The 25,223-nt window shown below is 40.6% G+C and overlaps 1 protein-coding gene across 1 annotated transcript in view; it reads right to left on the reverse strand.

Annotated features, from left to right (window-relative positions):
- The window catches only part of LOC143769959 (sorbin and SH3 domain-containing protein 1-like), a 272,947-nt gene that overhangs the window by 116,202 nt on the left and 131,522 nt on the right, over positions 1-25,223 (reverse strand). The window contains exons 9-14 of the mRNA XM_077259068.1: positions 20,950-21,717; positions 20,132-20,476; positions 19,340-19,478; positions 14,058-14,087; positions 5,005-5,180; positions 3,409-3,472 (exon numbers count right to left, since the gene is read on the reverse strand). Coding sequence (XP_077115183.1) covers positions 3,409-3,472; positions 5,005-5,180; positions 14,058-14,087; positions 19,340-19,478; positions 20,132-20,476; positions 20,950-21,717 — 1,522 coding nt within the window. The remainder of the gene's footprint in view (positions 1-3,408; positions 3,473-5,004; positions 5,181-14,057; positions 14,088-19,339; positions 19,479-20,131; positions 20,477-20,949; positions 21,718-25,223) is intronic.

The following is a 25,223-nucleotide window of genomic DNA, read 5'->3' on the forward strand; positions in this document are numbered from 1 at the left end:
CGCTGTCTGTCCCACTTTATCGTGTCACCAAAAGGCGCCGTCTGATATATCTAGTGTACGGCAAGCTTTAGTCTTTCCAATTACCTTCAGAGCTAGGGCTAGGAGTAGATACAGGAAACTGGTAGGTGGGAGTGTAAGGATTGATCTCTGCAGCAGAGAAAAGCAGCACATATATCCACATGTACCAGTGGTAATATCACCAACACGTCAATAATCCCTGATAGCTCCTGCAGATTATAGAATGCCGACAATGCGTAGTATATGGTATACTTTGTATATGGCGAGATGTGGTGTCGTAGCTATAGAGCCACATGTCATCTTGCTAAAAGATGTTTCAAGAATATGACCGCCTTCTTAATAGGGTTAGGACCATTACACTTAAGAAACACCATTAATATGTTAGCAAACAGAAAGCTTTATCCCCCGTCTTGTGTAATTAGGCACAAAGGAGCAGTGTGACCTAAGGACTACATATGCGGACACACATTCACTTCTCAAGCCCATCTTCTGATACCTTCTACTTGAGGCTTGGCTTCAGGAAGCTCAGGAAATATGTAAGTAGGGGTATAAGGGTTTTCTTCAGGAGAATCTAATAAGCAGTACATTGAAGAAAGAAAAAAAACAAGAGAGAAGTGCAGAAATGAGAGAAGAACCCCAAAAACAAAGTAGCGCTGTAATCCATATCGCTGAAGGATTGACTTTATTCTTATCTGTACAGATTTCTAGTGTGAATTCTTAAGCAAATATTTGGCCAACAGCTTTGCTATACTTGTTTAATATCACACTATTATTGAGCACCATGAAGTAGACGGAGGTCAGAAAGGTCAGATCTATGAAGGATTTTGACTACAGGAGGTACTGAAGTTACTCTTTGTGTACTGTCACCTTTAGCTATCTATGTGCCATCACAAATCTACAGTAACGACATCCACACACACAAGATAATTGTCGGATTACAGGTGTTGTCCAGGGTTTGGGCTTTGTGATCTCTGCATAACGTGTGTAGGGTACATTATTGGAGGCATCATACTTTGAGGGGGCACTAAAGGCGTTAGAACACTACAAGTCTTCAGAGGTACAATATGTAGGTGTTCATGCTGCAATACTTGTATCTTTCCCTGAGTTTAAAAATTGGGAGGTAGGCTACTCCTAGACAGTACCATGACCCTACATACGTCATTAAAAAATTATGTATATAGATTTTTAAATTTTTTTTTTTTTTTTTTCCGGGGTAGGGGAGGGCCTAGGAACTTTGCTATGGTGCCCATTACTTCTATGTACACCTCTGTTTTTTTACTGTAATATAGGAACAACGTGTTGGATAATTTGAATGCCTGCATGTGAACATATCCACAGAGGATGTAAAGCCATACAATCGCAAAGTACACTTATCTATGTAGGGATTACCTTACTTAAGGACTTACGGGATCCTGCCTATGCTATACTTTCGTCTCCTACACCATGTCACACTTTATGTTTTGCAGCACATTGATGTTTGCCATCCTCTTTTGGTGTCCATCAGGCTAATTTCCGCCACTATAGTTACACCCCTGTGAATGAGGCCTAACACCTTATGTATTGTCATAGTCTGGAGACTTATCTCTACGACAGATTTACCCATATCATAACATTCAGAAGTTTTCCTTCATCTACACAAAAGTCATCCAGTGCGCACTCTGGTAGTAGACCATATTTAATAGTATTAATTGGAATAGATTAATTATGTGCTGAAAATAAATAATATATCAACGACTTTACTTTTTACAAGACAAATCATGCAGATGTAAGCGATGAAAAGGTGGCAAAGGAGCAAAAAAGTAGACAATGATCCAAAGTCTAGGATACTATATTTTAAGTGTGACGGCACTGACAAGCTGAAATGCTTTGCCCTCGGGTTTGGACCAGTAAATTACACAGACGTGGCAGTCCGTGACATCGGTGCGCACATTTATCACTGGGCGATACTTAATTGCGCACAGATAAAGACTTCAAATTAATTAGTTATGTCAGACTTTCCTGCAGCGGAAAAATAACTGTGATTTATTAAGAATAAGAGGACGTACTCTAGTTTAATGGCTTGGTGCCTGCAAACTACAAACTGTGTATCAGCAATCAGGCGGCATTAAAAGACAATTAGATTTCAAATGACGGAAATAATTATTATGAAAATCACTCAAGACAGAGCAGCCGGACAGTTAGTAAAAGACAAAGGGTGGAAAGATAAAGGCCGGTGCTCATCTTCGAGGCTGCCAATAATCACACAAAGCGCAAATAGAGGGGATGCCGGAAAAAACAATTAGACTCCAGCTCTTTATTTGTCTCGCCCTATTAGAAGACATTCCCTTTGCATTAGTTTGGGTAACTCTCTCCTAACTATGTAATGCCACAATGCAATTAGCAGAGAATCAAAATCTAAAAAGAATTCTAAATTCAAAGCACTATAAGCAGAAGTACAAGAGGCTTATATCAAGTACCCCAAAATGTCTGCTCACGCCCGTCCCACTATAAACCAATTCATGTGTGTAGGTTATAGGAACACAAATCCATATTTTTATAAAACAAAAACGCCGCTCTGTTGCAGAGGAATCTAGTTTAGCTCCAAGCTCAATTCCCAGCCTAAAAGTTTGTGTACACAAGTTATCCATGGTTTTCATGGACAGCACTCGTACCTATGATATTCTATGGGACTGTGCACATGTCAGATTCTCTTCTCGGACTGAAATGTCCGCTGAAAAAACAGGAGACATGTCCGATATTGATCTGATTGTTGGATCAAAATTGTCAATGCAAGTCTGTGGGTTTGAGAAAGAACTGATGTCACTCTGGTCAAACTCTGACGAAAGTCTGATCAGAGTAACAGACCATTTTTCTTGGATGAGAAGAAAACAGTTACGTGACCCTACCCTGAGGCCAGGTTTTACACATCTCCTGACCTGAACTCATCAGCCTTATATATCTCTACGAAGCTGCAGAGATCCGCAGTCAGTCTGTGCACCGCGATTTGGACAAGAATGTGTAAAATCGACCTAACTGCTACCTCCACTAGGTGACTGATATGCTAACTGTGCCAACTGTCAATCATCTAGCAGAGTTAAGCTGATAACAGAGAGGAGAAGTAGTGGAAGTGCTCTATCCCGCCCAAAGCACTTCCGGCCTCATTTGCATAGAACTTCAAAAAGCGAATTATTCTGCACCAGAGCAGCATTTTTACTTAATATGTGTTTTCACTTGTATTCTTATAGCCTACACACATGTAATCAGTTTGGGGTTCATAGAAGTTATCAGAAGCTTGTAATTATTCTCCATTTAGTTACAGGTGCTGGAAGCAATTATTCCACCTCTTTCCATAGCATAATTCTAACAAAGTACTTAAGTTTGAGTAATTTCTGAGAAAACGGACGACATTACCTCTATTAAGTCGGTGGATCTGCTTGAACATGGTCTTGTACCAGTCCTTTGATCTTTCTGTGTTCTATGAAAGAGTAAAACATTTTGGTAAATAAAAAATATTTTGTTGGCGAGGAGAACCTGTCACCACTCTTTATAAAGATTTGCATTCCTCATAAAACAACAATTCTGGATCATCTCTTCTTAGAACTCCACCATACCTCTGATAAACTTTTAAGAAATACACTAATAAATTGACAACTGGATGTTCCCCATCAGTCGTTTAGGAACATAGGCCAAATAGTAACACCCGGTTGTCAGAACACCTCAATAATATTAAAGATTAATATAAATTTCATAATTATAAAGTCCTTAGCTACGAAATAAGTCCTAGGACAGAGGACACAGAAGATCCCTTTCATAAAGTACCATGCAAAACATGGAAAAAAGAAAAACATCTGCCTCATGGTTATGGATTGCATACATGTGATGCATCTCAGGTCCTGATGAGCACATTGGGGTGCGATTCCCGGGGTATAACATTGATGGATCCTTATTTGAGGTTTGATGAGTGGGGAAGATAGCTATAGTCCCAGTGAGCACCGCAGCCAATTCTTGTGCCGAGTGGCGAAAGCCCTGAGGCTGAACCATCTTGAGCAAACAAGGATGACCTTTTCTAAAATTAGAAAATTAATGATTTTGCTTCATAAAACACCCCTTCTATGTAATGTTACATAACACAAGATGTTGTCCCACCAAGGACAACATCTGCAAGGAGTTTGTATGTTATCCCCGTGTATGTGTGGGTTTCTCCAGATACTCTGGTTTCTTCCCACACTCCAAGACATACTGATAGGGAATTTAGATTGTGAGCCCCATTGGGGACAGCGTTGATAATGTAAGTAAAGCGCTGCGGAATATGTCAGCGATATATAAGCAAGGCATAAATAAGTGACATACCTAAAATGCCCTTTTCCTGTCCATTCACTACTGTAATGCACACACTGAGGCTCCTCAGCCGAATATTTCCCTTACTATTACGGGGAGAGCAGTGGGAGCAGAGTTATTCACATTCAATGGCCAGTTCTGTGCAGACAAGCCCCCACATCTACTTGTACTAAATTGGAGGGGGCACAACCATAGACACACTGGCAGGCAACAATCAAACTTTTCACCATCACTTCTAAGGATATCAGCTAAACTCTAAGTACCAAATATATAAATGGAGAACATGTTGGATACATCTCTGAGAATACAACTAACAGATGCAAACAATTATTTTCTCCTGGTTGTATACTGCCCATATCTTCATGGTGAATTCAGTTTTCACCACTGCATTAACTTTTATAGGACTGAGGAAGATAGGGCTTGAGTATCTGTCAGTCAGTCACAAGGAAGGGAATAGATCAATGTTTACACATGTGCATTACAGCTCCATTCACACAAGTGATTTTGGTCCCCTGTTCCCATGATTGATGGGTCCCAGCAGACATGTACATGGTGATCCTACATTTATCATGCATTTAGTAGAAAAACCCCTCTAAGGAAATAAATTATATTATATACAACCTCCTATGGTTAGCAGCCATACAGACACTGGCATGGGAGATGCCTTACCCGGAGTGGTATGCCTATTTCGTCTGCTGACATATCTCCTGTGTAATGAGGCGAGCGGACCTCCCTTCTTGTATTATCTACTGACTTTTTCGGCGCTGGGGGATTATCTGGACGTTTCCACTCCTGGAGGGTCACTGGCTCTGCTTTTTCATAGGGAGAGCCATCTAGCACAGGATCTGGAATAATAGTAATAAAAAAAAATATCTCATGACACTGTCTAGCATGGTCTTAAAAAGGACAAAATAGCAGGACTAGAAATGGACAACCTACTGGAACATATGTTCTAGAAATCTAACTAAAAGCATGTGACGATTGTAACATGTCACTAGTTTCAAACAGGGTCAAGAAAATGGACTAGAGGTGAGCAGAAAGATTCACAATACCTAGTTCTGACCTCCAGTGTGATCCTCTGTTGCAGTTGGACTTCACGTCAATGGCCGGCATCTCCTGGGAGACTCGCTCACTTCCTATGCCACGAAACATCATAAAGTCACTTGAGGTCTAGTCACTAAGTCTCACATGATGTCTTCGAGCCTAGCAAGTGACAGTGGTGCCCAGAAGATACCATGTCAAGGATGTCCTTCACTAGAGCAAAGTCCAGCTGCAATAGAGGACTGGTGCCGAGATTGGAATTGGGTGCCGCAAATCTTTTTGATCTTCCCTAAAATGGGCGTCATACATACATATTACATACTGTCTATACCATAGATGTACCTTCATCAATACCCAAGATTTCACCAGCCTTGCTGTAAGTACCAGAGTGGGCATTACGTAGCATAAAAATCCTAGATAGTACATGAAGCAAGATCGTGGCAATGATCTTAAAATAGACACGCTGCGATGCGCCTGGGCAATCTATGGCATATCAAGCTGTACATGCAAATGACAAGGCCGCAGAGTATACCAACACTACCCAGCAGCACGTAAGACTATATACTCCATGCTCAGGAGTGTATATATTAACCCTACACTACCTTTCATCTGAACAATCAGGACTGGCAATGTGGTTGGTGCTCTTAGGCAGGTCATCCATACCAACCAGTCAGATTTGACACTGTACAAAGAGCAGAGACAGGGTAATAAATCGTAATATAAATAGTCCAATAATTAAAGGGGTTATTCAGGACCATTATATTTTTTTTGCTCAAAGTAAAAGAAAAACAACAGGCAGAAAGTTGCTATCTGTCTATTCTATCCAGCACCAACTCAGAGCAGCCACAGACCACTCCTGCCGGCGATTCAGTTGCTCCACGTCAACAAAGCAGCTCTTCTTCTTCAACGGGCTGTTCTATCGATGGGTGTGACTGCTGACATCATGCTGATTAACAGCCGGATTCCCACAGTTAAGCAGCGGGGAGACAGCTGTCAATCATACTTACATCAGCATTCACGCACCGTCAACAGAGCGGAGTGAAAGAGAAGCTGCTGTTCTGCTGACGTGATGCCAGTAGAAGCTTCAGAATCGCCAGCAGGTCAGTGACCTCTCTGTGGTGGCAGAGGCCTGCGGTCAGCAGAACAGACAGCAACTACCTGCCTGTTTGTTCTCAGAACCACAGTAAAAAATTGTTTAGTCTTTGATAACTCCTTTAAAGGGTTACTACCATTATAAACATGCTAGTCCTCATTCTAGAGGGAGGTTCTACAGAGAGGTGTAGGCCCTAGAACTGAGAGCACATCTCATAGGTCTAGTGAATATGTCATAAATATCTATAATAGGAAGAGTACCTTTAGTTGTTTAAATACTCTTAAAGGGAATCTGTCAGTAACCTTTACCTCCCAAATATATTTCTATGACTGAGTAGTCCTCTAAAAGATAAGCCACTTGATCACTTTATAACCCCAAAATGCTGTTCAAGCAGCACAAAATTTGGTTTTGATGTTGTGGCTGGAAGCGCATTGGGTGATGATGATGCACATAGGCTACGTTCACATTAGCGTTAAGCTAATGTGCGTCGGGTTTGCGTCGGCGACGCAGCGGCGACGCATGCGTCATGCGCCCCTATACTTAACATGGGGGACGCATGCGTTTTTTTTGTTGCGTTGTGCGACACATGCGTCTTTTTTGCCGCAAGCGTCGGACCAAGAAAACGCAACAAGTTGCATTTTTCTTGCGTCCGATTTTCGGCAAAAACCGACGCATGCGTCGCAAAATGCAGCGTTTTTGCGTGCGTTTTGATGCGTTTTTGCGTGCGTTGTGTGTTGCATCGCCGACGCAACGGCGCACAACGCTAGTGTGAACGTAGCCTTACAGCTCCTCAGCCTCACACTGAATTCCCGATCTAGCAGCACCCTCCTTTGGCTGACTGACAGGACAGGGCCAGTAGCCAGTGTGCCAGAGCAAGTAAACTTCCAATCACCCAAGGGGAGAGTGCTGCTATTTGGAAAATACAGCGAAGGCTGAGGAGCTGTAAGTGCATTGTCACTCACCAATACACTTCCAGACAGCTTCAAAATGCAATTTTTCTTGCTGCTAGAGTAGCACTTTGGGGTTATAAAGGGATCACATTGGCTTATTACACAGTCATAAAAATGGTTTGAGGGCTAAGGGGTGAAATTGTTGAGAGGTTCCCTTCATATACAGTCACACTCTCTTACCTTTTTCATGGGCTAGGTAATTGTTAGAAATGAGTAGATTGCTTTGCGCAACCCTGGTCCACATCAGTGCTTTCTGGCCATGAAATGGACCTTCAAATATTTCCTTACCCTTCGTTATCTCAGGCATGTCATATGATTAGCCGGGCTGGCGAGACGTCACTTGTGTGCCGCACAGATGATGGACATGCCAGGCCGACGAATCATACACTATTATTAGTCAGCTTAACACTTTACATGACAGCGTATTGCCGCCGAGTAAAGTGGAATGATCAGTTGGGCCCTGCCACATGCTGAGGTCTCTTTCCCAATGTAATGCAGTGTATTATTATGGGTGGATTTTTAAACAGATTATTTTTTATGTACATCAGCTCCATGAACTACAGTAATTCAATGCTGATAAATAATATTAAATCCGTGACCTCAGTTGCACCATGTACAGAGATATTTTTAGCAGCTAATATATATATGATGCCCACCAGAGTCTCATTATAAGCTGATCAGCTGGATATAGCTAAGCAGCATTTTATTACATTTACTAATCAAGGACAGAGGAGGCAGGTGAATATTACAATCAGGCAGGATGTCAGCGGAGTTGCTGTTAGAAAGCTGCAGCCCTCTTTATGATGAAAGATGATCTTGTTCTAGTGACAGCGGTAATTAGATCTCAGATTTATTCCAGACATCTACACGTTTAGTAGGAATCATCTCTGCAGACATCGGAAATTCCAGGTTGAAGAGTCATCTCTGATTAATGTAGAGATCCTCTAACCAGAAAGTGACCTTAATTTTAATTTATGTGTTGATACCTTTGGGCAGAACCCCATAGTGAATATTTATTACGTGTCTTTTTCTATATGGCCAGAAATGTCCAACATCTACCAGTAGAGGGCAGCTTATACCTGTTCTTACATTGTTTAGTGTCAAAATCTTGCTAAATGCAGAACTTCTATTAATAGGGGTCACGCCCCAAATTCAAAAGATGCCCTCTATACATAAGCCATCCTCTTCAGTCAGAATGTGAAAAGTATATTTAGCCAGTCTTTAATTCTATCTAATCCTGCTAATCACAATACTGCCCTTAGCAGCTCCATTGGGGGTCGTCACTTTCTGAATTGAATTGTTGCTTTAGGCCACGTTCACATATTCAGTATTTGGTCAGTATTTTACCTCAGTATTTGTAAGCCAAAACCAGGAGTGGGTGATAAATACAGAAGTGGTGACGTGTTTCTATTATACTTTTCCTCTGATTGTTTCTCTCCTGATTTTTTGTTACAAATACTGAGGTAAAATCCTGACCAAATACTGACCGTGTGAATGTGGCCTAAGGCTACTTTCACACTAGCGCCGTGCGTCGGCCCGACGTACCGACGCACATTGTGAAAGAAATGCACAACGAGCATGCATTGAAAAACTGCATCCGCTGCCCCATTCTAATGTTCGGGGAGGAGGGAGCGGAGTTTCGGCCGCGCATGCGCAGACGAAAATGGCAGACACGACGCACAAAAAACGTTACATGGAACATTATTTTGTGCCGACGGTCCGCCAAAGCACGACGCATCCGTCGCACGACGGATGCAACGTGTGGCCATAAGTCGCAATGCGTCGCTAATGCAAGTCTATGGACGTCACATAGTGTGAAAGTAGCTAGTGTGAAAGTAGCCTAACTTGGCAGATTTGCCATTCCCAATTACAGAATGGTGGCAAATCATGAGGGAGCTTTAAGGCTATGTGCACACAGTTTTTCAGGGTATTTTTGGAACAGTATCTCTCCAATTCCTCCTCCAAATCTCAGTTTCCGCTCTGAAAACTTATCAAAAAGACTGTGTGCACATACTGTAGCCTAACAAAGATTTATTCTAAATATTCGGGGGTCAGTGATAGGGTTAAATTTGGTATAGTGTATGATCTGTTTTGTAGGATGGATGTTTATGTAGTTGGCAAGTATCATAATAACATAGTGTGTTAGGTTGCATGTTGCAGCAAGTATGAATCATTTTTACCTTTTATTCCCCAAAACATTTACCGTATATTGGATTCGGAAAATTGGCCAAAAATAAAATATATGAAATTTAAGGGAACCAGTCACTACGGAAACGGAACTGAGCAAATATACTGCATATTATACGTTTATGTAAGAATATTCAGCATAATTGATAATAAAATCCCTGCCCATTCCAGGCTCTGAAGTCGGTGGGTGGTCTGGCTGTGACTACAGACATAGCTGTCAATCACTAATTAGGACTGTTCACTGCACTCCTAAGCTGATATTTAACTCCTTCCCAACCAGATAAAAAAATAATTAAAAATTGAATTATATTTGTATTTAATTTTTTTTCTCTTCTTCGGGACGAGTTGTATTTATGATTGACATCATTCAATGTACTGGAAAATGGAATATAATTCCAAGTGCAGTGAAATTATTAAAAAAAAAAAAAAAAAATACTGAAATTATTTTTGGGTTTTACTCTCACTTTATTCATTGTACAATAAAATGTCCTAGTGAAATTAAAATGATGGTTACACTTTAACCCCCCTAACTCCGAGGTGATTTTCTGTTTTTCATTTTTTTTTCTCCCATTTTTCCAAGCGGCACAACTTTTTTTATTTTTCCAACTGTATAGCTGCATGAGGTCTTGTTTTTTTTGTGGGACGAGTTGTACTTTTGAATGACACCATTCACTCTGCCACATAGTACAGGTCCTTCCCAAAAAATTAGCATATAGTGTTAAATTTCATTATTTACCATAATGTAATGATTACAATTAAACTTTCATATACTATAGATTCATTATCCACCAACTGAAATTTGTCAGGTCTTTTATTGTTTTAATACTGATGATTTTGGCATACAACTCCTGATAACCCAAAAAACCTGTCTCAATAAATTAGCATATTTCACCTGACCAATCAAATAAAAGTGTTTTTTAATACCAAACAAAAAAACCATCAAATAATAATGTTCAGTTATGCACTCAATACTTGGTCGGGAATCCTTTGGCAGAAATGACTGCTTCAATGCGGCGTGGCATGGAGGCAATCAGCCTGTGACACTGCTGAGATGTTATGGAGGCCCAGGATGCTTCAATAGCGGCCTTAAGCTCATCCAGAGTGTTGGGTCTTGCGTCTCTCAACTTTCTCTTCACAATATCCTACAGATTCTCTATGGGGTTCAGGTCAGGAGAGTTGGCAGGCCAATTGAGCACAGTAATACCATGGTCAGTAAACCATTTACCAGTGGTTTTGGCACTCTGAGCAGGTGCCAGGTCGTGCTGAAAAATGAAATCTTCATCTCCATAAAGCATTTCAGCCGATGGAAGCATGAAGTGCTCCAAAATCTCCTGATAGCTAGCTGCATTGACCCTGCCCTTGATGAAACACAGTGGACCAACACCAGCAGCTGACATGGCACCCCACACCATCACTGACTGTGGGTACTTGACACTGGACTTCAGGCATTTTGGCATTTCCTTCTCCCCAGTCTTCCTCCAGACTCTGGCACCTTGATTTCCGAATGACATGCAAAATTTGCTTTCATCAGAAAAAAGTACTTGGGACCACTTAGCAACAGTCCAGTGCTGCTTCTCTGTAGCCCAGGTCAGGCGCTTCTGCCGCTGTTTATGGTTCAAAAGTGGCTTTACCTGGGGAATGCGGCACCTGTAGCCCATTTCCTGCACACGCCTGTGCACGGTGGCTCTGGATGTTTCCACACCAGACTCAGTCCACTGCTTCCTCAGGGTCCGGTCACCTCTTCTCGTTGTACAGCGTTTTCTGCCACATTTTTTCCTTCCAACAGACTTACCATTGAGGTGCCTTGATACAGCACTCTGGGAACAGCCTATTTGTTGAGAAATTTCTTTCTGGGTCTTACCCTCTTGCTTGAGGGTGTCAATGATGGCCTTCTTGACATCTGTCAGGTCGCTAGTCTTACCCATGATGGGGGTTTTGAGTAATGAACCAGGCAGGGAGTTTTTAAAAGCCTCAGGTATCTTTTGCATGTGTTTAGAGTTAATTAGTTGATTCAGAAGATTAGGGTAATAGGTCATTTAGAGAACCTTTTCTTGATATGCTAATTTATTGAGACAGGTTTTTTGGGTTATCAGGAGTTGTATGCCAAAATCATCAGTATTAAAACAATAAAAGACCTGACAAATTTCAGTTGGTGGATAATGAATCTATAGTATATGAAAGTTTAATTGTAATCATTACATTATGGTAAATAATGAAATTTAACACTATATGCTAATTTTTTGAGAAGGACCTGTATAGTGGAAAATGGGGAAAATGCAGTGCAATTTCACAATTTTTTTTGGTTTTGTTTATAATTTACCATGTTCATTATATGGTAAAACTGACCGGGCAATATGACTCCCCAGGTCAGTACGATTGTACAGATACCAAGATGTATAGTTTGTTTGTTTTTTATATTTAAGTGTTGAAAAAAAAAATTAACAACATTTTTTTGCTTTTCTCTCCATTTTCCGAGACCCATAATGCTCTCATTTTCCAGGATCTGGGGTTAGGTAAGAGCTTATTTTTTGCACCCTGAGCTGATGTTTCCACGGATACCATTTTGGGGTAGATACGATGTTATGATCGCCCGTTATTGCATTTTATTGCAGTTGAGGTGACCAAAAAACATTATTGTGGAATTTTCATTTTTTTTTCATTACACCGTTACCGATTGGATTCATTTAATTTATTTAAAATTTTGATAGATCGTACGTTTCTGAACGCATCAATACCAAATATGTGTATTTTTTTCAAAATTGTTTTAATAGGGCATAAAAGGGGTTATTTGGACTTGTGTTCTTTTTTTAAATATTTTAACTTTTTTTTTTCTTTTTTACTGTTTTTAATGTGCCCCCTTAGGAGACTTGAAGTTGCGATTGCCTGATCACCTGTGCTGCACATACCAGAGCTTCAGCCCTGCTATGTATAGCAAAAATCACAGCGACTGTGAATAGCAGTAAACTCACCGCTATTCACAGGCGCCGGGGCAGTGACAACAACGCCCATCAGGTCTTGATGACTGCAACGGGAGCCAGTGACACTGATTAGAGTTGTGATGAGTACCCGGCGCCTGGGAATAGCAGTCACTTTATTGCTATTCACAGTCAACGGAGCCAGATTCAGGGCATATGGACTACGGTTGATGACAAATCCCCACTGTCATCAACCCCAACTATCATTACCCCAATTGCCACTGCACCAGTGCAATCGTGAAGAGCCGGGCAAAGCGCTATCTCATGTGATACGCCAGTTTTTGGACGGCTGTGAGCTGGTATTTTTAGGCTTGGAAGGGCCCAATAACCATGGACCTTCCCAGCCTAATAATATTAGCCCACAGTTGTCAGATTTACCTTTGCTGGTTATCAAAATTAGGGGGGAGCTCGCTATCTCATGTGATACGCCAGTTTTCGGACGGCTGTGAGCTGGTATTTTTAGGCTTGGAAGGGCCCAATAACCATGGACCTTCCCAGCCTAATAATATTAGCCCACAGTTGTCAGATTTACCTTTGCTGGTTATCAAAATTAGGGGGGAGCTCACATCAATTTTTTTTTTTAAGGCTAAAACACCCTTTCGTGCCAAATGAAAGGCGGTTATTATATGTAGGGGGCTTGTGAAGTTATAGGTCTACAGGAAATCTATATATTCCATTTATTATCCATCACTAATATATTTCTATCATTTTTCTATATCCGTATACAAAATTGCTATATTAGTTTTGTAAACTAGCTGTAAATTACATAGAGAATTACAGTATGTTAAAAACGCATTCAGATTGCATACGCATGTCATACGAATGCTAGGTGAGAAAAATCGCATTGCACTCTTATGACATTCGTCCTCCTTTTCTGGATCAACCTTTGACTGATTTTTTAAATGCTAGTGTGACCCCAGCCTTGGGTCACGTTCACACGTTTAGTATTTGGCCAGAATTTTACATCAGTATTTGTGAGCAAAAATCAGGAGAGGAACAACCAGAGGAAAAGAAACATGTCACCACTTCTGCATTTATCTCCCACTCCTGGTTTTGGCTTACAAATACTGATGTGAAATACTGACCAAATACTGAATGTGTGACCGCTGCCAAAATCTGAATCTTTTCCCACAACAATATATTGTATATGAATCTGCTCAGCTCCGCCTGCTCTATAGCATGATGTCGGCAGATTAGACTGCTGGTTCCCTTTGTTGCGTCACAATAATTGCAGTAATGTTAAAGTACATAGTTACCTAAGAGGCAAGAATAAGGGACGTGAACTTGAATATACAGACATCTGTGTTGCATGTGAATCTAGTTTTCCAATTTTACCGTCCTTTTTTTTTTACGGAAGACAACTGTTGCTTCAATGGGAAAGGCACATAGCCAGAAAGGGTCAGATACGAACGAAATCTAATAATTTTACCAAACAGATGCAAAAGCAAATAAGCGTGAATGGCATCAGTGTCATACCTGGCAGACTACTAAGCCGTTTTTGCTGCTCTGTGATAAAAAAAAAAGCAGAGAAATAAGTGTAAGACAGTCAGTTTATCGTGCACGCCACATACGAGCTATACGCAATAGACTGTGAATCATAATGGAAAGTGACACAATCAGAGGAAAAGGGTGAACAGCAGAACTAACAGGCAATCTGTACATCGAGAGAATGGTTCAGTCCGTGAGCATACACAGTATGAGATCATGTCTAGAAATCAGGTGGACTATATACATGCAGCACTTTTTCTAAGCAAGCAATTGGTGAGAGCTGATATCTGAAATTACAATGATGACAAGAATTTACTACCATCCTATTGAAGGAATCATTTACATGTTACCATAGAATAATACCTTAATATAAATAATACAATTCACAAACGAGGATCCTTTGGTTATTTGGAGGGAGGAAACAGATGTCACTTTTGGGGGGTAGGGTTGGTCCTTGCCGCATTTCTCCTCACAATGCGCACTGACAGTGCGCTCCTTTGTCGGTCCATGACACTTCTCATAAGGCCCGGTGAAGGAGTGCACTGTTACTGTGCACTGAAAGTAATATCACACAGTGACAATGGAGAGCCTACTGAGCATATGTTGGAATTGACAGTCGATGCATGCTCAGTAGAGCAGCAACTAGCCCAGCCCCTGAAACAGATGTCACTGACGAAACTTCATTTAAGGCTGGGGAGAGAAGCTGCCGCAGGGACCGCAGTCTTAGCCCCCTGATGACGTCTCCTTCGAGTATCCCAGCATGCACTGGGGATTCTCAAATGAAATGTCATCAAAGTAGAAGTATGAAAAAAAAGTAGTTCGAGTAGAGAGGCAATGATAGGGACCTTTTAATTAAAGTATATTAGAAAAGCTATTGGATTATGTAATTAAATAGACAGATATTTAGGTATAAACTCAATGTTAGTTTCTGGCTACCCCTTCTACTGGTTGGAGTGACAATATAGCTTTTGAGCCATCCCACATTTTGCACAATCAGTTAACCTGTTCTATTCTCTTCTCAAAGACATAGCTAATTTTCCTAATAAATCAACTGACTCTTAGCAATGCACCTATAGAGGGACGGATTTCTGAACCATATATAAACACATGGCTGTATAGAATCACCATGTGAAAGTACCGGTAGATATTGCATAATAATATATTTAAATTAAGTAAGGCATCCCGAATTTAAGATAATGTTAGTCCCACCTCTGGTATTATTTGGCCTTTGAGAGAACTTTCTTTGTTGGCATGTGACTACAACGATGTATAAAGGGGGCTGGTTGTCTAATTTCCATAGCAAAGCCAGCCTCCACTTTATCTATGAATTAGTCTCAACAGAAAAGAGAACTGGCTTAGCTACTGAAAATAACCAGTTAGTCATCCCCAATTTTACATAGTTCTGGTGATGTTCTGATGACCTTTCTTATGACCCAAACCCCAGTCGGAAACGGAGCTTCTGGAAACCAGTGCTGGTGCTGATATCTTTAGATTGGGATACCTTTTTAAGAACATTATTACATTTAAATATATATTTTTTTATTCTAAACAAATCCAAAATATTTTTTTTCCCAGCCGGACAAGACCTTTAAAGGAAACTTGTCACTGGGATTTTATACCAAAAACTAATAGCCTGTATGTACAGACTCTGCAATGCTGGTTAATTCCATACCTTCATTGTAGAAATTAATTTTGTAGCTTCTGAGAAATCTAACATTTAAATCGCATGCAAATAAGCCACAAGGGCTTCAGTGTCAGACACTGCACATATCTCTTCTGCCCTCCCCTTTTATGCTTCCTGTGTCTATCTGACAGGTCATGGAAAGCAGATCACTGAAAAAGAGTGACCTGTCAGTCAGACACAGGAGGCAAGCAGTGAGCAGGGAATACTGGGGGCAGAAGAGCTGCAAGTGCAATGTCTGACGATGAAGGACTTCCAGCTCATTTGTATATGATTTAAACAATGGATTTCTCAAACTGCAAAATTCATTTCTACAAGCAAGTAAATTGTCTCTTCATTGAGGAAGAGGACTAGAACTCTAGTGCCACCTATTGGAAGTAGCAATTCTAACAGTCAATGTCAACCCTTTAGCGAGCCTTGTCACATGACTTAGGATAAAAGCCAAACCAGAATCTCAATTGGCAGACACTGTTTCGGGGTACTGCCCCTCATCAGTGCAAAGTGGAGATCTGGTTTGGCTGAGTGAAAGGAATCTGACCGGGATCCAAGAAGTATTGTTTCTCCTTGCAGAGAGTGACATGTTAAGCATGTCAAGATGAGGAGACTTAAAGCCGCAATGCGGGCTCTCTTGAAAGTGTAAAGAGAATAAAAATACATAAAAACATAAACTGCAAGTCATTTCAGGCCTACAACATACATGTCGATTGATGACTAGATGACCTTTAAGTACAGCAAACTTATGTTTGGACAATGACTTGTATAAACCCAAACTAATCAATAATAAGGAAGAGAAATTCCCAGCAGTAGAGGTAAAAATCAAGTACGCTTTACTCTGTGCTGGCAAAGGGAAGACTCAACTTGGTTCTAGAAGACATAGAAAGTATGTTATAGTTAATACGCTGATGAAACAACTCCGTCTAAAGATACTGTGACATTCCACAGGCAGATGTGTGGAAAATAGGCAGTGGAAGGTCAACTAGCAATCCTATGTCTATGGCAGAGTACCGTAATTGCAGCTCACATCTAATCCTAGTATAACCTTTAAGGATCACAGCAAAAACTGCTTTGTAGGCAGAAATATTTACCATATATTTGACATTCACATGTAATTGCCAGTCTTTATAAAAGCATTTTCTTCACAATGAACTGCTAAATTGAGGGAATGCTACCAAGTTTACAAACATGAAGTTGGTGGAACAAGTCTAAAGCACCGATTCATCTCACAACTAGCTACAGAATTCTGGCGTAAATCAGTTTGAAACGTTGCAAGCATTTTTAGTAACTTTTGGCATTTTTACAACAGTTTCAGCCAGCTCTAACAACTTTTTGACAAAGTTAACATAATTAACGCCTAACAGGAGTATATTTGTATCTCTGGTGCACAACAGCTGAAAAATACACAAAATTCATTAAAGGGGGTATTCTCAAGTTCTTAAATTGCTTTAGTTCTGCAGCATGAAAATAAGCGAGTATGAAGTTAACTTGTTTTTGCTACTTGTCCTGCAATTACAGATTTTATTTATTTTTTATAGTGTACAGCTCGTTTCCATGGAGCTGGGCCTCCAGACCCTGGCCGAAGGAGATTGGCCTACAAGAGAGTGCGAAGAGTGAACAGTAGTTACATTCCAAGTGAGGGGTAAACTATTAAAAGAGTTGTCCACTACCAGGACACCCCCTTCTCGATATGAATGCTTGCTGCCGATAAAATACAAATACTAATCCTCACCTCCTGTGCCAATGCCATTCCCCGGGTACCTGGGGCTCTACTGCGGTTGTTATGACAAACGAGCACTTCACCACTCAGCATCTGGGTCACTATTCCCATCTTCTGACAAATCGAACATTAAGAGAAGTCAGAGAGCAGCCGCAGGCAGGACTTTCTCTTGATGTTCAATTTGTCCGAAGGTCAGAACAGTGAAGTTGGAACTGATTGGGAGCAAGGCTCTTGTGTCACAACAACCACAGGACAGCCCAGGGAACACGAGTGCAGACACCATTGGAACAGAACCGGTCTCAGAGGGAAGTATCAGCGTCTTTATTTTAAGGGAGCTAAGCATTCAGATTGAGAAAGGGTTGTCCTAGGAGTAAACAACCCTTTTAACATGCCCGTCAGCTCTCCAAAGTCCATTGATATAGCTATATATATGGATGGATGGATGGATAGATAGATAGAGATATATCTGCTCCCCTCCATCCTCCTCATCTTCTGAAGAGCTGCAGTTTTCCATCACCAGCACAGTAGCTTTCACAGCAGGTCTGCTAATCACAGGCTCTCAGCTCTCGCTGGCTGCCCAGAGCAGTGTGCTTGTTCACATGCTTTGTTATCTCTACACTCCAGAATAATCCACTAATACCTGAATGTATTACAGCAGAAATTGTGCTGAGCTTTAGGGTATGTGCACACGTAGAAAGATCCTCTACGGATTTTTCCGCAGCGGATTTGATGAATCCGCAGGGCAAAAACTGCACGATTTTTCCTGCGGATTTATTGTGGATTTACCGCAGATTTACCGCGGTTTTTGTGGGGATTCCACTGCGGTTTTACACCTGCGGTTTTCTATTATGGAGCAGGTGTAAAACCGCTGCAGATTCCGCACAAAGAATTGACATGCTGTGGAATGTAAACCGCTGCGTTTCCGCGTGGTTTTTCCGCAGCATGTGCACTGTGGATTGCATTTCCCATAGGTTTACATTGTACTGTAGACTCATGGGAAACCGCTGCGGACCCGCAGCTGCGGAAACGCTGCGGATCCGCAGCAAAATCCGCAGCGTGTGCACATAGCCTTATAGTTCTACTAATACTAAGGTTCTATTCACCAGTGCTGTCACTCAAGCAGGAGAGCCTGCCCTGCCAGGAACCAGGAAGTAAGGAAAATAAGCATTGCTCTGAACTGCTCAAGAAGCAGCTTGAGAATACCCCTTTAAGCTGCACACACACCTCTTAATGAATTTGGGGTACTTTGCTTCAGCAACCATGAAGGCTGACACACAAAATACCAGACGACTTGGGGCATCTCATGTCAGAACTGCCTCCATGAAGATTGACATTCAAAATACCAGACATATTGGGGCTTAAATCTGTGGATTCAGTGGTTAGTATACTTAAATCCACTGTCACAATCACAGGGGTTCAAGAAGCTGAGACGTAGGTAGGGCTGATGGATTTATTGTATTAAAAAGCCGCTTGAGGTGCTCATGTGGAAAGTGTACACAGGAGCTAAGGCAGCTCTTTAGTTGAGCAGGGACCAACTACCTACAGATCTAGCAGCCACCACAATGCTATTTGTGCAGCTCAGCTCATCTGAATATGCAGAACACTGAGCCAATAGAGGAGGCACACAATGCTACTGCTATGGCATGTCACAGCCATCACATTAGTTGGCAGCTGCTACATCCGTGTAGCTTCCTGGACTGTCCCGAGTGTGAAATACAGAAGGGGATGCAGTAGAGTTAGTATTTTTACAGAAATTTATACAAAATTGGTAAAGAAAACCCATACAGGAAATATACTTGAATATTGTAGGACACATAAAATCATTAAATACAGAACCCATCCTATGGCTAGGTTCATGCTCATCATTAACCTTACCTCTATTATGCTGCAAAAGCACTATGGTGGGATTTACAGTGGTAGTAGAAGGGTACACAGAAGGTCTGCTTATAGGTGCAAAAGAAGAAGGTTTATCATTGCTCAAGCTGGAAACAGGAATGTCTTCTGTAACAGGCTCCTACAAACAAAGCATAAGTAATTTAATTAGAGATCTCTAAAATAAAATCACCTCTCAAAGACGTTCTACGGACATCCAATTGCGTTTGGACATAGCACACTCGGTTAGATTATCTACCTAGTTTGTGAAAAGAGTGACAGGATCCTTTTTAACAGTAACTAGTCAGACATGCAAACACATGCAGTATCTAATGAAACTAGATCGCTTCACTTGGCTTCATTGGGACAAGTAGAAAAATAAGCTTTGCATCGTCACGCCGGACAGAGACAACTAGACGCCTGTAGAGTCACTTCAACTATGCAAAACAGGTGTGCTATCGCCTGGAGAGTGGAAGACATTCAGGACAGCATGACACACATTGCACAATTTGTTTATACACAGTTCCATATAACGGTTCAGTCTCGCATACCATTATATGATTTTCAACATGATTTATACTAAGACAACCACTATTTCCAAAAAACACAAACAGACATCATTGACGCCACTGTTAAACGGACAAAACACAGTTAGGAGTCCATGCATCACAGAACAGAGGGAGATACAGTTAGTCATGCTTTTTGGCAAGAGGCAGGAATTGACCAGTTGGTACTTAGTAAGCTAGTAAAGAAATCTTATGTTGTGAGTACATAGTGAAGGTATCAGCAGCTTACTGTGTGTAAGATGGCTCCACTGTTATCAAGTTCCGAGACTCTGTGCGAGTCCTCCGTTACCGGTGGAACCGGTGAAGGAGGCGGGGAGCAAGACGGCAGATTGTTTGATATAGAAATATTTGGAGAGCAAGGATTTGATCCCTTTTGCAGATGAGGGGGTATAAAATCATCAAGTGTCGGAAAAGCCAAGTTAGAGGTGGCAGGTTCTGGGAATGCTGAGAATTTGCCAGCGGGTACAAGAGGTGGTGGTGGAGTGCTCGAAGTGGATTCTTGCTCTCTTTCAACTTTAACCTGGATGAGTGGGACTACTATAACCTCAGGCTGGGCTGTGACTGCAGTGCCATCCTGTGGGAAATAAGGTGTCGTTACGCACGGCGGAAACTGATATACTTAAAAGTGTGCAGCTGTGAGAAGAAGACATGCGTTCACATGTCCAATAAAACCATGCTGAGGATGGCTTGGAGAGAGAGTGCACCATTGTGACACACAGCACTAAACAGCAATAGACATAAAAAAAAAAAAAGAGTAAAAACAGTTATTATATAGCAAATACAAAATCACATCAAGTGTTTTTTAAATTTCTTAAATATAAAATTCTCAACTTTCTGGAAGGAATGAACATTGTGAAAATGAAGTGCAAAAAAGTGCTAAAATGCAGACAAAACAATTAAAAGATTGTGTCAAGAGACAGTATCAATTCACTGAAAATGTGACAAAAACTATTAGGATAGACATACGCAGACAAAACAGAACATTGTTAGGTGATGATCAAGGAGTAAGGTCAAACTCAAGGTGCATAAATACAGGAAAAGAAGTACCATGCCATGGAATCTCTGCGCCCCAGGGGATGGTTTAGGCTTTGATGTATAGTAGGGTTCCTTTGCAGTCATGTTGACACGGCCAGCAGGATGCTGTGTATCTGGCTCTGTGCGTCCCATTTCTCGATGTAGAGGACATTGACTCCAGAAAGTATCTATTTCACCATCGCTAAAAGAATCTTTACTTGGGACAGGGTCAAAGAATGGCCTGGGAGGGACGGGAGGTGGGGATTTTCCGGTGTCTATTATTGAAGAAACAATGTTCGTGGCTGGTGATTTAGTTACATCAGCTCCCAATTCAGCACCCTCTGTTTTATCATGTGCAACGCTGGTGGGATTTTCAGATGCAGCTGGGTCAGTGCTGTTAGATAAACAAGCTACATATAGACTGCTGACCTTTTTATCGGCTTTGGGCTCATGACTCAAATTCATTCCAGCAACACTTCTGACTGCACCGCTTGACTCACTAGGCTGGTGAGGTGGTGACGTGTTTGGCAGCAGGGGAGTACTAGCAACATGCTCCACTCCAGAGTGAGAGGCAGGGAAGTCTGGGTGGTCAGGAGATACTTGTTGGTGAAAAGCAGAAACGTCGGTTGTAGAATAGTGAGGTGTGCCCGTAACGTGCGGTGTATAGGGCTTGGGGGCACTTAGGTAAAGCCCATCTAAAATAGGCACAGGTTTTAGGTAAGAAAATTTAGCGTTAGTATGTGGACGCCATGCAAAACTCTCCTCTTTGGGAGGAGGAGGGATTGGAGGAGGGATAGATTTCTACATGGTTTTATGTAGTTTGAAAAGAAAATAAAAGAAAAGGGAAAAAATGATCAGAAAATAATGAGTATTACAAAGACGTATGGAAACATGATGTTTTTAAGGCATAAATTAGGAAACTGAATTTGTGTGACTCGAAAGGAGATTCTTGAGGATATCATAGGATGGAGTCATGTTAGAAGGTTCACGTGCCAACATAAAGCAGGCGTTATACAAAGGCTAGAATTTGTACGAGTTCTACAACATAAGTTTTTCACACGGACTAATGATCCATTAGAAAAAAAAAAAAAGATGACAGCATGTACTAGTCTGATCTGTTTTATCTGTTTGTATGAAAATGTAGGCAACTCCTGCAGCCATCAACAATGCAGATGAGCACACGGAGCTGCAGATGTAAGGGACTTTATTTCCCAGATGTCTCAACCCATCCAAATAAACATCATCTTAGGGTTTTTTTGTTAAGGTCACAACGTTTTCCCATGTCTATGCACTGTATGTACTGTCGATAATCATACAGATGTGATCCTTGGCAATTTCAGCAATTAAATATTATCTAAGTGAGTGGTTAAAACTTTTCCACTGGGACATCATCTGAAAAACCTCTGTGAACCTAATGTCATGATACAATTTCTTGGGGACAATCTTCTATCTTATGCCTCTAGAATAAGGCCATTTGGTGGACACATTTGAAGTATGCCTCCAAACATACATTAGGTGTGTACAACTGTATGCACTAGTGTGGTATTGCTGCCAGTAAAGCACTAGGCTTCCCAGTCCACTTATTGGACAGGATATCTTGAATTAATGTATACAGAAATTTTCACAGTTTGATATCTAATTTACATTCTCTTTTTTAACCCTGCTGTTGTCTTCGGTCAAAAACGACCGATTTTGAACTTTAATATTTTTAAAAAAATTCAAGATGCGGTTCTGAAACTTGTGGTTGATTGACTTTTCCTCATTTGAGGTGTTCTTACTATGTGTATTTTTATATATATATTTTTTATGTTTACTTTTTGCTCCACAATTTTTTATACACTTGTACTCTTCGGTCAAAAATGACCGATAGCCTTTTATAGTGATCTCCAGCCATTTTATGAGCAAAATAAAGGAGTTATAATCTCATTTTGGACTATATATTACATCTACTACTATTTATCAATTTATTTAGGTCCTTTTGGTCCATGCAGATTTACACATACATTTATTGTTATTAGTTATAGTTTACAGTTGGATGAATCATTATTTTTGTATGTGCAAATATGCAATATGCATAAATATTCCAATAAAGCCATGTTAAATGTTTTGACAAAAAAAATAAAAAGTACGTTTTTCTTTCCATTTTTCATTTGTTTATAAACAACCAGGTTCACATACAATATAATACTGCAAAAAATATTCAATTAAAACAATTAAATTAGCTAAAAATCAAGACTTTATTAGGTCCGGTCAAAAATGACCGGAAGATAACAAGTGTATAGTGGTAACCAGGAGAATAGCAGGGTTAATACAGGTAAAAAAAGAACTTCTTGATCTGATTTCAGAATGATCAAATGAACCCAAAAGAGTAGGCATTTATTGTTGGATTCCAGATATTGTCTGTACGACCCAAAATCAGTCTTATTTTGACAAGTATGAAAGGGGGAGAAAAGTAATAACTATGACTATGTTAGAAGGAAACTGCAGGCAGGTCCTGTGAGCATAAAACGAACCTGATTTCAAGGAACAATAATGAAATAAAATTTTGGGGGGAGGTAGAAAGATGACAGTTATAAACAAGTGTTTTTCAACCGTATTTAACAAGTCCTGTTCACCCTCAGCGGATGCACCAGGGAACACTCCTGAAATTTATATAATACAGGTGCAATTGTCACCTTAGTCAATGATAAATGTCTAATGAACGGTAGCAGAACAACATATGGCAAACAGTAAGATGTGTTACAAAGGCATTCCGCTTTGGTCCCTGATTCATTAACCAAAATAGATAGAAGAGTTTGTGATACCCCAAAAGTAACTTGAAAGTGCAGGACACAGACCAGCAATGGTTGAGATGTAGAGTTTGTCTTTTGGTTAAAGTGGTTGCCTGTTCTCAGGCTACAAGTCTGAAGACAGTCTATGTGACTGCAGATTTGTGAACCCTCACATCGTGTGCACGGAGTGCGTTAATTCTCCAATGCAGGGAGCACAAGTACAGTATGTGATTTGCATTACTTTTCGACCACATTCCGACTGTGTCCAGCCTCGCTCAGTACACTTACATTGAACCAGGCCAGGCACGTCTAGTGGGCACGTGATAGCATGTATTCAAATTGCATTGCTCCTGATGCCGGAGAATCCTGCGTGCGATGTGAGGCTTCACAAGTTTGCAGTCACACAAAATGACTTCAGACTTGTAGCCTAAGGCCGGACAAGCCCTTTAATAAATACCCCAGTTTTATACTATTCATAGTGTGCTGTAAACTCTTTATTCTTACAAACATAGGCTATAATGGCATAAGGTGATTTTCAATAACTTTTAAATTATCGTTAAACTGGTGCCCTTATGACCTATGGGTGATAGATGGCACAATGTGGTTTATGTTATTTTCATAGGCCACATTAAATTACCACTACAACACTAATCCATATCTATTCTGTCTTTTGGTCAAACAGAACCCAAAAGGACCCAATTTGCATTTCCATATGACTGCAGGACCAATATAAACACATTTAGCCCATACAGTAGTGAAAATAAGTACTTGATACTGTCAATTTTGCAATACAAAGATTGGAGAGGTCTGTAATTTTTATCATAGGTACACTTCAACTTTTAAAAATAAAAACCAGAAAATCACATTGTATGATTTTTACATAATTAATTTGCATGTTATTGCTTGAAATAAGAATTTGATACAATAGAAAAACAGAACTTAATATTTGTTACAGAATAATAAAAAAATAATAATAATTTTATTCATATAGCGCCAACATATTCCACAGCGCTTTACAAATTATAGAGGGGATTTGTACAGATAATAGACATTACAGCATAACAATAATCACTGTTCAAAACAGATACCAGGAGGAGTGAGGGCCCTGCTTGCAAGTTAACAAACTATGAGGAAAAATGGAAGACACGAGAGGTGGATGGTAACAATTGCTTTCGTTGTTCGGACCAGCCATAGTGTAAGGCTGCATGAACCAGTTAAACAACCTAAATATGTAACAGTACAGACACAGAGGGCTATTAAATGCATAAAATGTATGAGAACATGATGCAAGGAACCTGATTATGGTTTAAGTTTTTTGAATGGGCAATTCAGGGATAGTTAGGTTAATGCGTTGAGGCGGTAGGCCAGTCTGAACAAATGCGTTTTAGGGCACGCTTAAAAATGTGGGGATTGGGGAGTAATGGTACTAACCTGGGTAGTGCATTCCAAAGAATTGGCGAAGCATGTGAAAAGTCTTGGAGACGGAGTGGGAGTTTCTGATTTATTGAGGATGTTAACCTCAGGTCATTAGCAGAA

This window comes from Ranitomeya variabilis, chromosome 4 (assembly GCF_051348905.1).
Source record: "Ranitomeya variabilis isolate aRanVar5 chromosome 4, aRanVar5.hap1, whole genome shotgun sequence".
NCBI lineage: Eukaryota > Metazoa > Chordata > Amphibia > Anura > Dendrobatidae > Ranitomeya > Ranitomeya variabilis.